At 40.4% G+C, this 16,557-nt stretch overlaps 1 protein-coding gene across 1 annotated transcript in view; it reads left to right on the plus strand.

Annotated features, from left to right (window-relative positions):
- Positions 1–16,557, plus strand: part of kiaa1109 (KIAA1109 ortholog) — a 131,825-nt gene that overhangs the window by 59,880 nt on the left and 55,388 nt on the right. The window contains exons 26-37 of the mRNA XM_042336373.1: positions 3,102–3,221; positions 3,592–3,872; positions 7,328–7,575; positions 8,167–8,425; positions 9,143–9,965; positions 11,128–11,198; positions 11,312–11,485; positions 11,781–11,901; positions 12,494–12,640; positions 12,993–13,120; positions 14,255–14,457; positions 15,552–15,749. Coding sequence (XP_042192307.1) covers positions 3,102–3,221; positions 3,592–3,872; positions 7,328–7,575; positions 8,167–8,425; positions 9,143–9,965; positions 11,128–11,198; positions 11,312–11,485; positions 11,781–11,901; positions 12,494–12,640; positions 12,993–13,120; positions 14,255–14,457; positions 15,552–15,749 — 2,773 coding nt within the window. The remainder of the gene's footprint in view (positions 1–3,101; positions 3,222–3,591; positions 3,873–7,327; positions 7,576–8,166; positions 8,426–9,142; positions 9,966–11,127; positions 11,199–11,311; positions 11,486–11,780; positions 11,902–12,493; positions 12,641–12,992; positions 13,121–14,254; positions 14,458–15,551; positions 15,750–16,557) is intronic.

Genomic DNA, 16,557 nt, shown 5'->3' on the forward strand with positions numbered 1-16,557 from the left:
CTGTTAAGCTGTCTGAGATGCTGCCCTGCGTGGAGGGTACTATATAAGTGCAAATTGTTGTTTTCCAGTAATCCCTCAGATAAATCGATCATTCATGGCATAGCTGTTATAGGACCAAATAGTTCTGTGTTTGCCTTCAAAATAGTGGTCACTGCACTTGGTGGTAATTACCTCTATTCCAACGCGATAAGGCGCTATTATTTTGTTTCTTCAGTTCTTGTTTTTTCTGTTCATCACCTGAATATGGATAAAGTTGTCCTGTGAGGAGAGGTTACTAATCTAATCTTTAATAATTATTCGTCAGTATGTGAAATGTGATGATGTAATGCTGGTATACTTGTGCCTTCAATGAAATGTGTGGATTTTGTTGGCAGGTGGGGTGGTGGTGGGGGAGGGTAGAATCAGATATTCTTATTGCTTTCCTTTCTCCCCCTCTCCCTAACCCATCCTGACATCTCCCTTTCTGCCATTTAAATCCCATGAGTTTGAGTGGGCTGGAGATTGCACCTTGACATTTTCAATGCTGCTATATAAAAAAGCTGTAAGGAAGTGTGTGAAAATTGCCTAATTTTGGACGTTGGCCTGACACGAAAGGTGCTATATATCAATGTAAATATGTTGTTATTCCTCATGGGCTTTGAGCCTCTTTGTAGCAGTATTGCTACTCCTCTTTGTGGAGTCCTGTAGCTGTGGAGTCCTGTAGCTCAGTGGTTAGAGCACTCGCTTTGCAAGTGAGAGACCTGAGTTCATTTCCAGGCAGGGCGAAACCTTGGGCAAGTTTCCTTACTCCACACGCCTAATAATAATCCTCCAAATAAAAAAAAAACAATAATAAATTGGTCATTTTCAATCTACGACTGTTTGTGGGACATTGCTGTGCGCAATTGGCTGCCGCGTTCGCCCACAAATATACAGTCAATTCACTTTACAGTGTGTTCTGTGAAGCGCTTTGGGACGTCCTCCTGACGTGAAAAGCGCTATATCAAATGCAAGGATTATTATTATTATTATTATTATTGCTGATATCTGAAAGTTAGCATGTGGCAAACACCAATTTTTTTCAGTTTTGTTCCATTAATTCATCCTTGGGTAAACCCAAATGTGCTTAATATAATCTAAACATGTCTGCATTGTTACAGCATTCATTCAAAAATATATTCAAGTAATTTTATAAAGAATGTTTTCAAAATGTGATTCTCAGAAACTAATGTCTTACCATCCTTACAGTGAGTTGTACTGGATCAAAAATAACTGGGTAAATAACTGGATTAACTTTCAACTGACTCAAACCCCACCCTTGTTTCATTAGATTTTAGTGTTGGATCTCTTTAGCAGCAACCTGGGTTGGTTCACGCGGAGGAAATCTCACTGGTGACTTACCTCAAATCAAGTCACTCACTTCAGCATTGGCACATTTGTACAATAAAGTGATATTTCAGGAGAGTTTGTAATTGACGCAATTCTGCAGGGACTCTACCTAAACGCTTATAGACGGTTCCACTATTAATAGATCTATGAATCACTAAGGTTAATTGACAATTATTAAGAACTCTCTAGGCACATTGAGCTTTGCCTGTATTAAACATTGAGCAGTGCGTCCAGCTGCAATAGCACTGTTTCGACTGTGGAATTGAGCAGTTTATCTTTAAATATAATCAGCCAAAGAATTTTTGTGGCACTGATATTTCTATTATGGGAAAGCTTTCTCCAGCTTCCTTCTCCTTTTCAAAGTTTCTCTTCAATTTAGTGCAAAGTTTTCCCCCCCTCCCCAGCCCCCAAAATTGTTTGAAATAAATAGTTTGTTGAAAGGTTTTTAAAAACTAATTTTCATCATAGTAAAAGCAATGACAAAGGTGGGAAAAAAAATGGGTAAAAGATCCTTCGAATTTGAGAGAAGTTTGTTTTTCTGGGTGACCTAAACCAAGAATTCTTTAGTTTAAATTGATGTTATTAGAACTTTTCTGATGCAAATTCTACATTTGCTCCAAAAAGAGTCACTTCGCTTGACACTTTTAAACATCTTGATGTGATAACGTGCTATGAAACTAATGATTTGGTCACTCAATACGACTGTGTGGAACATTAAAGTGCACAATTGGCTGATGCGTTTTGCCCACAAAATAATAATAAATAATAATCCTTGCATTTGATATAGCGCTCTTCACGTCGGGAGGACGTCCCAAAGCGCTTCACAGACCACACTGTAAAGTGAATTGACTGTATATTTGTGGGCGAACGCGGCAGCCAATTGCGCACAGCAATGTCCCACAAACAGTCGTAGATTGAAAATGACCAATTTATTATTGTTTTTGGTTTTGGAGGATTATTATTAGGCTCTGTGTGGAGTAAGGAAACTTGCCCGAGGTTTCGCTCTGACCTGCCTGGAATTGAACTCAGGTCTCTCACTTGCAAAGCGAGTGCTCTAACCACTGAGCTACAGGACTCCCAATATACAGTCAATTCACTTTAAGTATATTCTGTGGTGCTTTGACACATCTTGAAGATGTGATAAGGCACTATATATATAGTTATATCAAAAGCAAGGATTATTATTATAAAAGGGAAAGTTATCTTTACATTGTCTCTCCTGCTGAACCAATTTATCTCTATCTCTCTCGTCAATTCCTTGTGTTGGTTCCAGCATCAGTTTTGAGGGCACAGAGAACTCCAAACTACTGTTCTTCACCACAAAGTACCTTTCCTGCCTCCTCACCTAATTCAAAATTTGAGGAGCTTATGAACTTCTTTTGAACCTCATAAATCCACAAAGATCATCTATGATGCATATTTCTTTTTCAAACCAAGTTTTAAAAGTTTGGAAGGCATTCACCATTGCACAGGGTGACCAAAAAAATTGTGATATCTTTACAATGTCTAATAACTTAAAGAAATTATGATCTTTTGTTTGTTTTTAGATGAGAGGGTAGTTATGACTTGTTGGTCATCCTGTAGTTAAAACCATGTGGAATCTTCACCGATCTAACCAGATATAATTAATTTTACATTTAACAGAATAATAGGGATTTTTAATTTCTGTCCAAACACAGATTTGTGGTGTTTCACCAATGCCTTTATTTCTGTTTTCCTTTTGTTATTTTTAGCTTAAAAGTGTCAGTGGACCATGCCAACGGTCAGATGATGTGAAATATACTATGACTCGGCTAGCAGTTGATGGAACGGATCTCTTCATTGTTGAGCATGGTTGTGCAGCCAATGTTAAGGTAATTGCTATTAATTAAATTGTCGTTTTTATTGCCAGAAAACAGATGCAGAAAATTATGGTGTTAGTGATGCACAGTGAGTTAAACGTCTATAAAGCCAGATTACAAAAAGATTTAATGTGCTTCGACCTACTGCTTCGTGGAACCCGAGCATTGCTATTATCTATTACAGTATGTGGTGGTACATGAAAGAAACATATGTTTTGCTGGTTTATATGGTAATATAACCCACAGTGACCTGCAAATAAAAGCCAAACCTATTTTCTATAATATGTTTGTAACTTGTGATACTCTTCTGCTGTGAAAGGTCTGTTTTTTTGTGCAGTTCCTTGTTACGAGTTTTGATATATTTTCATTTGTTGCTTTCTAGACAGGAGCCGTTCGTATTGCTACATGTAATCTTCATAACCAGGCGGTTGGAGAAGGAGTGAGTGCTGTTGTGCAGGATGTTCAGCTGAGACAATATATTGAACAACTCGAAAATTGCAGGCTTGGAATTCAATCCAATGTACTTCGGCGATCATTTTGGCTCGAAGCCGGTTCAATAAATTTTGGATTAATTACCGCAGATGTGGCTTTAGCTGCAGACCACCCTGCAAAGCATGAAGTTCAAAGACTCTTCTTAGAAACTCATGACAAACGAACAAAGAGGTACCTTTTGTTTGTGTGCATATATAAGGTGGGGTATAAGCTATTGGTCAGCCAATATTGTTTAAGCTGTAATTGCATAGAATAATATTAGTGCAAAAAAAAATCCTCGATACCAAGTCAGGAGGTAACTCCTTGTCACTATCTTTGGTGGTGCCCCTGTTGGCAACAGAACAGAGATCCAGAACAGAACAATGAACATGGAAATAAGCAAATAAAATATTTTGAGACTGAGAAGACATTATTACACCAGTAGAAGATGTTAGCCTGTTGGTTGATATCTGAAGCTATTGAGTACTGCTGTAATATAAAGCTAGATTTTGTGTTATTCTAATACTATGTCAATTGTGGATTAGATTTCTGTCTTATTCCTCCATTTTCGAATCTCAAAATGATCAGCTAAAACCATCACATTAAATCTAAAAACTATGTCTAGTTTTGGGCACCTCACTTCAGGAAGGATGTTAAGACCTTGGTGGGGATGAGGAGATTTACGAGAATGATACCAGGGATGATGGGCTTTAGTTACGAGAGATTGAAGACATTGGGTCTGTTTTTATTGGAAAAAAGAAAGTTGAGAGGGAATCTGATAGTGGTGTACCAAATTAGGAGGGGTTTTGACAGGATAAATTGGGATGCTATTTCCACTGGTAAGGAAGTGAGTGATAGTTAGCAGAAGAGTGAGGCCTCTTCTGCCTGTTCAGGTCAATGTTAAAGATTCCGTGGCACTGTTCAAAAAGAGAAGGGAGTCCTTGGAGTAATCCACCAAAATATTAAAAAAAAAGGTCATTCAGTTCAGCTGTTTGTGGGACGTTGCTATGTACCGCGCAATTGGTTCACGCACAAAACACGCAGTCACTGCACTGTACAGTCCTGTGATGCGCTTTGGGACGTCCTCGCACTAAACCAGATGTAAGGATTATCATTACTATTATTATAATATGTCACTTCCCCCAAAAGTTTTAAGTTTCTTAAACAAGATCTAACTTGTGGAGTCCTGTAGCTCAGTGATTAGAGCACTCGCTTTGCAAGCGAGAGACCTGAGTTCATTTCCAGGCAGCGGGAAACCTTGGGCAAGTTTCCTTATTCCACACAGAGCCTGATAATAATCCCTCCAAAACAACAAAAAAATTGGTCGTTTTCAATCTACGACTGTTTGTGGGACATTGCTGTGCGCAATTGGCTGCCGCGTTCTCCCACAAATATACAGTCAATTCACTTTACAATGTGTTCTGTGAAGCGCTTTGGGACGTCCTCCCGACGTGAAAAGCGCTATATCAAATGCAAGGATTATTATTATTATTTTTCTGAAATTGTTTGTTATTTATTGGGGTATTTTGTCACACATCTTGCCTTATTTGGCATCCTCTTCATAGTTATTTGTATTGTTCTTTTGGTGTTTTAGGGCAATTACTCTTTAGTTCCCAGGTTTGTTGCCTTTTTTGAATTAGGAATCCCGCATTTGTTTGTTTCCAGTCTGTTTACATGTGCAGCGACACCCGGAGTTTTCACAGGAACTAGAATGGCCAATGTACTCTGAACAATGCCAATGAGGACATATTGTTTAAGAGTGCTCAGTAAGACAAGGTTATACATATAACACAAGATGCCTGATGTTGACACTGCTGATAGTAGGCCTCCTAAAAGCTCCACATTGCCATCACCAGGTGCATCGGTGTTACTGTGAGAATTGCAAACTTAGTACATAAAAATAAATTACTTCCTCGGATAGGCAAAAGCTACTAACGAGGTCTACTTGCTTAACACCAGCTTAAACTGTTTTCTTCAGTGGCATTTACTGGTAACTTTCTTGTGTAGCAGAATTCTTGCGTAACATCCATATGCAGCCGAAACCCTCGTGCATTCTTTGTAACTTCACGCCTGGATTACTCAAACACACTCCTCGCCGGTCTCCCCAGCTCCACTATTCAAAAAACCAGCTCATTCAGAACTCTGCCACCCTCAAACTGACCCGGGCTAAACTCCGTCCCCACATCTCACCAGCTCTGGCCCAGGCTCCACTGTCTCCCCATCACTGAACACATTGATTTCAAGATCCTCTCACTCTCGTGTTCAAATCCCTTCATTCCCTGGCCCCTCCCTCCCTCTCCGACCGCCTCATTCCCCAATCCACCACCCGGCGCCTCCACTCGACTGGCCCCGGCTCCTGCGCTCCCTCGCACCCTCCGTCCCACAATCGGAGGTCGCATCTTCAGCCACTATGTTCCGAAACTCTGGAACGCTCTCCCTCAGTCCCTCCGGCCTTGCCCCCTCTCCCCTCTTTCAAATCTTGCCTGAAAACCTTCCTTTTCGATGTGCTTACAGCCACCTCCCCCCTCTCCCCCGGCTCGGAGTCAGGCTCCGCCACTGTTAAGCTCTGAGACACTGCCCTGCGTGGAGGGCGCTATATAAGTGCACATTGTTTTTATGTAAAAATAATCATGAAACTGTCTCACTCCACAGACTCTTTTCCCAATTTCCTCATAACCTAAATTACCAAAACAGTGTGTCAACTAATCCTGCTCTGCCCTCTCTCAATAGCAGTAAAATCCGTTTTAAGATTCAATGTCTGAAGCAGTATTTAGTATTCTAACAAAATATTATTCTATTTTAAAAGATCAATTGCTTCTATCAGTCCACTCTGTGATCCTTGTTCGTACCAGAAACTGGACTAAACATTACTATACTTACGTTTAAGTGCTTTCAGATATCATCTCGATATGAAATGTATATTGCATTGTATATGTTACTAGTCAATGGTTAAATCTGGAAAATGTAGGAAGGTATTCACATATGAGAAGAATCATATAGAAATCTAATTTTTAACAAAAATCTAATTGACATTGAGTTCAGATCTGTTACTGAATGTTATAAAGCAAGTCTCCTCATTAGTGAAGAATTTTGAGGATTGTGAGCAACATGTTATGCTTCAGTTAGATGACAGGAGAGATGTGAAATCACAAGGGACCTTTAAAATCTTCACCATCAGCAGCTGGGCCGTTAGGCACTGCGCCCTGAACCTATGGAACTCCCTGCATCAGTCCCGCGGTCAAGCCGTCTCTTTACCGATCTTCAAATCACACCTGAAGACTTGACTCTTCGAACGTGCTTTTGTTCAACTCCCCTGAATGACATCAAACACCATTGTTTCGTGCTCCAAGACACTCCCCTCCAATCTAATTTAATTGTACATTGTGCGCAATTGACTGCCGCGTTTCGCCCACAAAATACAGTTATCCACTTTACAATATATTCGGTGAAGCGCTTTATGACGTCTCAACAATGTGATAAGGCACAATATCAGATGCGAGGCTTATTATTATGACATAGTAGCTGTGTGGTTGTATTGTGAGAGCATAAGCTCAAGGAGTGTTTCTTTGAAATTGAATATTCCAATGAGAGATTTATCTATTGCATTTTCTGTGTCTTCAACTGAGATCTTGCTTTCTTTCAAACAGACTGTGGTTCCTTTGGCCAGATGATGTTAAACATAAACGTGCCAAGAACAAATGTGGCTGCCTCGGTGGTTGTAAGTTCTTTGCAGGCACTGCCTCTGGATTGGAGTTTTTCAAATTGGATGAAATGACCCCCTCTACCAGCTCTGCCGCCTCAACTGCAAGCACGGATTCCGATATGTTCTACGGACAGTCATTGCTGCACCCCAATGAATGGATCATTACCAAGGACATTTCCAAGATCGTGGATGGTAACTTTGTGTAGAAATTTTGCTCCCTACCTCCCGTCCTTTGCATTAGTTTTAGTTTGAATTGTCTTAGGCTTTTTCAATCACTCAACCAGTTTTAGTCATTCAGAGCTGAGCCGTACAAACCTATAAGGTGCAAACTTCCATTGATTCACAATCCGTGCTGAAATTAATTGATCTTGGCTGAAGCAGCATTAGGAGTGAAGCAACTGAGGGTTAGGGGGGGAAAATCTCCCAAGATTCCTGATCAATATCCAATAATGTGTGCTAGAAGTCTATGTTGGACACTGTTTGATAGCTTGTGCTTGTTTATCATCTTTCTTTCCTCTCCTTTCCCACCCACCCACCCACCCACCACCATGGTTATATAATCACTGGCACACTCTGTTAAAATTTCACACAAGATAATATCTACCAAGGCCAAAAATATACATCTGCATGTGGATTTCTTAATACATTAGATGCCTGTTATAATGCAGTGGATGGGATCTATAATATCTGAGCTATAATGGGAAGCAGTCATCTAAAATCTCAGTCCATAGGAAGGCAACGGAATAGATCATTTGTATTGATCAAACTAATGTTTATGTATAGGTAAAGCAGGTGGGACCAAAAGAAAAGAGTGGGATTCGAGGTCACTGGGAATTGATGCTGAGAGAAAGAACCAGCTTCTCAGTTTGCAGGTGCCTTTACGATCTCACAGTTCATCCTCTTCTGAAGAAAACAGCAATTCTAGTGCTGCCATTCCTCTGCTTGCAAGTGAGAAAGGCAGCCCTTCCTCTACTGTTGAGGACAACATTGTACAGGTGGAGTTTCCTGCTCCCAGCACAAAGCCAGAAGAAACTAATAGGAAGTAAGTTACATTTTACTTGTTTTACAAGTATATTTTACATATATACACACACGTCCTTCAGATGAGTCGTTAAATCGAGCTCCCATCTGCCTGTTCCGGTGGATGTTTAAGATCTCATGGCACTATTGGAAAAGAGAAAAAAGTTTCTTCCAGTATCGTGGCCAACAATCCCCCAAATAAACTCACCATGGATGTTTGTGGGACATTGCAATGCGCAACTGGCTGTCCAAATACACAGTCAATCCACTTTCCGGTACATCCTGTGAAGCGCTTTGAGATATCTCAGTGACTTGTTAAGGCACTAAATCAAATGCAAGGATTATTATTATTGGATTGCTTGGGTTAAAGCATTAAGATTACAAGCTTTTGGGCTAGATAATTCTGTACTTGTGATATATTGTGTGACATTCACTTTGGGTTGCAATATACAAAATTAAAAGAAATTCACCAGTACACTTTATCAGAGTAATGGAATAGAGATTCATGCCTTTAATATCTTGTACTTTAATATCTTGTACTCCTTTGCCATTAGGATGAGGTTCTTTTCACCCCTCACCCCGTAAGGCTTAAAGAAAACAATTTAAAGATTTTGGGAGCTCTCTTACGAAAGGGAGTGGTCACGAAGCTGTGCTGCCAGGCGCTGTTCTGTGACTTGGCCAGGGAATTGTTGCAAAATGAGTGGGAGCGAGAGACTTAATTCTCGCATTTTTTTTTTAGTGCTTCGGCAGATGTTGCAGGGAGCAGCCCGGTTTCACCCAATAATCAAGATCGATCGTTAGTTCGCTCTCCTTTGAAACGCCAGGCCTCTGTTTCTTCGACACGTCTTGGGAGCACTAAAAGTTTATCTGCGGCCTATTACAGCGAGCGGCAACCAGCACCGATGGGTGTACAGTTCAGCAGCGAAGTATCCCGCAGCGATGAGAACGTTTTGGATTCGCCTCGTCAGAGGAGGAGCTTTGGGTCGTTCCCCTTCACTCCATCAGCTGATTCAAACACTTTCCATCAGTATCGTTCAGCTGATTCCAGCATATCTGTAGCTGACAGCGAGGCCTACTTTTCTGCAGTTGAGGATTTTGATCCAGTTAGCAGTGACGAAGGTCCAGGAACCTACCCTGGAAGGAAGAAGAGGAGGCGAACACAAGCAGTTGACTACAGCAGGAGTACAATTTACCACAGTGTAGACGGGCCATTAAACTCCTCCGTTAATGGTGAGAATCGGGAACCAAAGGTCTTTCCTATTAAAGCACATGCCTCTCAGGCCTCTTTTGTATCTGCTCTTGGAGGGGACGACGAGACAATTGATCAGATTTATTCAGAGGGAGAGAAAGTTCTGGACCAGAAACCCGCATCTTGCCATCAGTTTGTGATGTCGTGTTATCTGAACTACCTCACACAACTGCAAGTGTCCAACTGGTCGGTAAAGCAGCCGACAAACAAGAGAACTTCAAAATCCTCGCTGCATCGGCCTTTGGACCTTGACACGCCAACCAGTGAAGAAATCTCAAATTCATTTGATCAACTTTCAATCCCAACCTTTAAGGTTAGTGATGGTCATAAGGGACGTATATTGGCATTCTCAACCACTGGCACACTTTCTATTTCAAGACACTCGTGCTCTGGGTGGGAGGGCAACAGATGCTGTTTGTAGGTGCAGAATGAAGGGATATTGCCTGTGGTAAATTTTTCCAATACAGTATTTTTGATCAGTTTTGTTTTTTTCCATTTTTCTCCCATACAAGGCCTGGCACTGAGATATTTAATATAAATAACCCCATTGTTGGTGGTTCAGGATCATTACTGTTTGACTTAACCCATTAACTTTTATAATGTAATTCTTTTTGAAATCGTATGTTAAATTGCACTGTTCTGAGAAGTACATTAAAATGAGGCAAGAGGATAACAATAATTCATACTTTAAAAGACTGTTGTTGTGAGGACCAGGATTTCACTGAATACTTTCACAGGATTAGCACTGTTCTCACTGTTAACTTTTCAAAATTATCCTGAACGTCTCAGCAATCAGATTGTCGTGTGAATACTTCAATCCTTTTTATTATCCATATAGAAATACCAACAATGAATTGACATTCAAATGATGAACTGTGTTTTATTTTAAGTGAGGCGTAAAATAATAACAATTTGGATATTCCACAACCAATGCTTCCCTTATTTGTGGCATAAACGACTTCTTTAACATCAGAGTATGGAAACCTGGGGTGAATGTCTTCTGGAATGTAGCTCACCTGATGCTTCTGCCCTCTGCGAACCACACCTTTTTTTAAAAATACTGTAATTTTGGAAGTATACATTCCTATTCAGTTCTTTTAGTTTGTACTATGGGTGCACATAGTCGTGCACTGAGCGGAGATATTGAGCATTAACTACACAGCCATGTGAAAGGTGCTAAATGAATGCATGTTGTTGTTGTTCAAGGACTTTACGAAATGAGCAAAGGGAACAAGTAGGAGATCGTGGTTGTTGCAAAGCTTGCTGTACTTTCATCTAACTACCATTTGTCATGTATTTTTATCTTACAATTGCCTTTCATTGAGGTTGAAGTAGTTATACCNAAAAAAACTAGAACTGTGTAGAAATGTACAGCCAGATACTGTATATATTAGATGTTTGACAATAACCTATGGGCTTTTTACCTTTACTGGAGACTCAAAAATACTAACTGTTGTACATCAATTTACATATAGGTGGTAAAACAAGGCCTTGCAGCAAATGCGTTGTTAGACAGAGGTGTTCAACTGATGGGGTCGACTTCAAGGTATTTTATCATTGCTTCTCATTGCCCGATTTTCTACAGAAGAGTTTGCATAAATAGCATAAATGTGGCAATTGAACTTCAACATCTAGCTTTTTTTTAATATAAATCTCTAGTGCTCCTTATACTCCATTGGAAAAAAAGTCTATGGAACATACAGACGATGAGACCATTACTGAACAGTGGAGTCTAGATCAACCAGTCTCTCAAACTAGGACCACCGCCATCGTGGAAGTGAAGGGAGCAGTGGATGTTGTTCTTACCCCACTTGTAGCAGAAGCCTTAGACAGGTATGGATGGAGAAGCGATCCTGGGGGTGCACGTATGTTCAGACCACTTTGACAAATGTACTTGCCAAAGGTTTGCTTTGCTGATTTGTGTACCAGGTGAGGAATGAGTCGTGCAGTGTTACTTACACTTTAAAACCGAATACATTGAATTAAATTTGCAGAATCAGAATACATTGAACTTGTCAGATCATGTACAACAACAACAGCATAAACGTTAAACGGGATGAAGCTGCCCTCGGTCTCCAGGTATGTGTTGTTTTCAGCCTGAAAGACTAATTGTTCCGATTGTTTTCAGATACATTGAGGCAATGATCCACTTTGCTAGTAATTGGCATCCCGCTGCGATTGTGGGTGACCTGCATGCTAAAGCGCTGAAGGAAGCTCTCCTGAACAGCAAATCCTCTGGTCCTGAGTCGGTAAGTACTTTGTCAGCAATATGTAGGGCAGGAGGGCCCAGGGCGCTGAGCTTCATTACTTTTAGGGCTGAAAAGACTTTGGCGGCACTGAAGGCAGCATCCTCTTTCAGCTGCAGAATCCCCCCTCTCCCCCCCACTCCTGCTACACACACGCACACACACACACACACACACTGCACATTGATTGGACCTGAGAAAATCTCTGCACTGAAAGTGCTTCGAGACATTTGTGATGTGGTGCTCATTGGTTCAACTAGGTGTCTGACACATTACCGTGCCTGTGTCTCCAAGCCTGCAAAATGCACAGTCACTACAGTTTATAGTAAATATTGTGAGACGCTTTGGGAAAGGCGCTGTATTATTATTATTATTATTATTATTATAAGGGCACATAGTAAACAAAACTCCCACATTGAATAACGAGGAATTTCATTCTGGTGCAGCTGTGAAGACTGTTTGGAGTTAGAGCTTCCCTGCTCACTTGGTGATTGCTTCTATTTTCATGTTGGTTGGTTGTTGAACTATACCATTCTTTTCATTTGAAAGAAACATTTTTGGGGGCCATTTTTATAAAAGTCTTTTTCTCCTGTAGGGGTCTGTAAAGCATGAAGCACGTACCTGCAAAATAGAAAATGCCCCATCTGGAATAACAAGACCAGGGCAAACACAAAAAAATCCACCAGCAAAACAAGATAATGTGAAAATAAAGGGTCTTCAGGCTAATGTTTCTATACCAAAGGTATTAGTTCTTGGTTATTTTAATTTAAATCACATATTTTAAATGTTTTAAACTGCTAAGAATTTATTTGTAACAATTATAATTTGTTATCTAAATATTTGGAAATAACAATTTTGATTAATATTTAACTTTGGGAAAATAGGTGGTAGAAATAATGCATTTTTGTGTAGTGTACAATTAAGTATGCTTCTGAAGCGGCAAAGAATGGTGTTTAAGGAACTTGTTTATTTTTGCGATTAAAGTAGAGAAATTAATTGTATTAATCTTTACTTTGTTTACACACTTTATACCTGAAAATATAAAGAAAGGTTTTATCAAATGGCACAGCTCACTTTTTGGTTGCCACTTGCAGGTGAATTTATGTCTTTTGCAAGCATCCATTGAAGAATCTTCAGTATCCAACACAACAAAGAATGTTACTCATGTGTCCCTGGTTACGCTGTGCTTTGACAGAATTTCGACTCAAATCCTGATGAATAGGTACAACATTAAAAAATGTTTTTTTTTGGAAAGTGTTGACATTCATCAACACTGATAGAGAGAGAGAGCCTATCTCTGAATGCAGATAATTAATCCTTGGGTTACTGTCATAATGTTTTTTGTACTATCTCCTCTCTTCGCCCAAAAATACATTTCAAGATTAGAAGTTTCAGTGTTCCCCTTATAATAATCCTTGCCTTTGATATTAGCATCTTTCAAATCAGAAGAGCATTTCTAAGCACTTCACAGGATTTACTGTAAATTGTATCGACGGTGTATTTTGTAGGTGAACGCTCTGCGGTCAGTTTGTGCGCAACAACGTCCCACGAACGCTCAGCCATGAAGTGACTAATCAGTTTTTCCTGGGGGATTGTTGGACAGGACGCTGGGAGAAACTTCCTTCTCTTTTCACACAGTACCAGGAGACCTTTAATGTTCAACAGGCAGACGGGATCTTGGTTTTAATGCTTCATGTGAAGGGCAGTATCTCTCTCAGTCACTGCAGCGCCTCCTCACACTGCATTGTCATGGCAGCCGAAGTCAGATTAAAGTCTCATTGAGTCATTCTGACTTTCCTGTCGAGAGGGCTACCATCTCAGGCTGACATTATACTATAAGCACAGAGATATTTAGGGCTGGATGTTTGGCGCATATGCATAATGTCTACTGTTTTATGAAGAATAATGTTTCCGAGGTTAGAAACGCTGTCAATGCCATGCCAAATCTTATTAAAAGGAAGTGTAATAAACCTTTCTCACTTGAGGAGCTCTTTTGTTAGCACTATGACTCTGTCTACAAATGTACTTTACAGGTAATCCTGTCAAGTGCTTTGAAATGTTTCTCCCACAATGGAAGGAATGCTCTATCGAATGCAAGGATTATTGTTTGACATTGTTAACGGGGGAGTTTTATCAAGTTGCTTGAACGCTAGTTCAAAGGAGAGAGTAAAAATATATATATACATATACACACACACACATGTACATAGCATGCCATGCTTTTATACTACATGATTGTTTTACAGTAGAAAATTTTAACTTTCAAGATATTGTTAATTGTGAAAAATATACAGAAATGAAAATGAAGCATTGTCTAGTATTTCCAAGTCTTCTATTGTGTAATTGCTTCTTATAGGGGTATAGTGGAGGATGGACTCAACAACCCAGATGTTGGCAGAGGATCTGTAACATTTGACAAGTACGTGAATGCTAATAAAATGCAACCGCAGTCATCTGGTTCCCTTCGGTCAAACGCAGGAGCAGAGAGAGGAAAAGAAATAGCAGCCAAACTCAATATCCATCGCATACATGGCCAGCTACGTGGTCTTACAACATCAGGTAAGGCGACTCATTCGTGGTGTTGACTGAACTCTTTAATAGTTCCTACAGTTAGGAGAATTCCAGAGCAATGGCACAATGTTCAAGTTAGCTCTAAGCCCATTAAAAATAGATACACAAACATTAAGAATGTGGGATACTCTGCCATCTCCCCCCCCCCCCCCCCCCCCCGAATAAAAAGTTAAATTTGAATTGAACGGTTGAATCAGTTGAATGAGAAGGGATGTAGATGAGCACCTGGAATGACACTTGTGGAGGAAATGTGGGCAAATAGGTTGAAAATGAAAAATAGCTGCCCTGAATCAGTGGCAGATTTTGCTCAGTGGATTTGTTCCTTCCCTCCTGTATTAAATTAATGGCAACAAAAGCGAAGGTAAGAGGGAATACAAAAGAGGGACTACTTCCTGTTCAAAATGCTCTCTTTGGATATAGAGGGGAAATGTAAAGTTTATTTTATTTATAGCAACAACTTGCGTTTATCTAGCACCCATCACGCAGGACAGCATATCGGAGCACTTAACCGTGTCGGAGCCTAACGGCGAGCTGGGGAGAGGGAGGAGGTGACCATGAACACGGTTGAAGAGGAAAGTCTTCCGTCATGATCTAAAAGAGGGGAAGGAGGGGGCAAGGCGGAGGGATTGGGAGAGAGAGTTCCAAGGCTTCGGGCCGTAGTGGCTGAAAGTGCGACCGCTAATGTTGGAGCAGAGGGAACGAGGAACAAGCAGGAGGCTGGAGCTAGCCAAGCAGAGGCAGCAGATAGTAGCTTGAGGAGAAAGCAAGTCAGAAAGGTAGGGAGATGCCAGGGCGTGAAGAGATTTGGAACTGATCCGTTCTGTGATAGGGAGCCATTGGAGCCTGGCGAGGACCGGTGTGATGGGGGTACGGAGTTCAGTGTGTGTGAGAACACAGGCGGCAGAGTTCTGAATCAGTTGTAGTTTGTGGGTAATGGGGAGACCGGCGAGGAGAGGAATGTCACATTATAGTGAATTGGTAATAGTGTAAAAGACTAAAGCTTTATGCCCCACTTGTTTTCATAAATTCCTAAAAATGTTTCAGATCATAATTGTTTTTTAAAAATATTTTTATTTCGAAAGACATGGGGTCGTGTGCAATTACTGCCATTCCTTTTGAGAAATCAAAAGTGCTTTTCACGTTGGAGGAGTTGGACGATTTTACGTTTGTGGACGAGACTCAACCAAATCGAGATGCAAACGCAAACCGATCCTGTCACAGTTTCGAGAAGTGGGGGTGGATAATGTTTGAATGTGGTATTGAAAATTTAACGATTAAAGGTAAGATTTTTTTTATCAACTCAGTTTATAACCAAGCTGTTCATATGAAGTGATTTTCCCTTTCTGCTCATAACTCTTATGTTGCTGCAACTATTACCGTTAGTGGGAGTGAATTACAAAGATTGGAAAAACGTGAATGTTGAATTTTTTACAAATATATTCTCAGCGACAACTGAGAATCCAGAGTCAGTTTATATTTTATTTATAATTGTGCCAACACAATTCGTGGTGATGCATATTTGATGTTGCTGATATTGATAGACTTGTTAACTACTGCCTTTAAAAATTGTAGAAATGATGCTGAAATTGAATGTAAAAAGTCCACCTGCCAAGGTAATCTGAGCCCTATTTTAATATGGCAAAATGCTTACAATATATAATATAATTATTTTTGTGTTACCATCATACAGCTTCAAGCGCATTAATGTTGCAATGTTGAGTTTTCTTTTAAAAATGATATTTTGAAAAGTGAAATGTGATTTGCCAGTTTTCTGCCCTCATCCCCTTCTCTCGCGGGCATGATAATTCATGCTGGGCTTGTGGTTCCATGGCTCTCTCTGCTGCTTTGCACCAGGTATTCATTCTTCATCTGTGAGACCAGACTGTGAGCGTCAGCAGGCTGCTCGACCGTGAAGGGCATCACAGCAGAGTCTGATCCTATGTTCACGTGCACTTTCAATTCGGGGCCACTAAATAGCGATTGGAGCGTGAGCTGCGATGCTTCCTACGGTCAAACAACCTGCGTAAACTCAGCCTTGTCTCATAAATAATGGCCATATGAATGAGATACTTTGGAATTGTACTTCAG

Source organism: Callorhinchus milii, unplaced genomic scaffold, assembly GCF_018977255.1.
Source record: "Callorhinchus milii isolate IMCB2004 unplaced genomic scaffold, IMCB_Cmil_1.0 Scaffold1, whole genome shotgun sequence".
In the NCBI taxonomy this organism is placed as follows: domain Eukaryota; kingdom Metazoa; phylum Chordata; class Chondrichthyes; order Chimaeriformes; family Callorhinchidae; genus Callorhinchus; species Callorhinchus milii.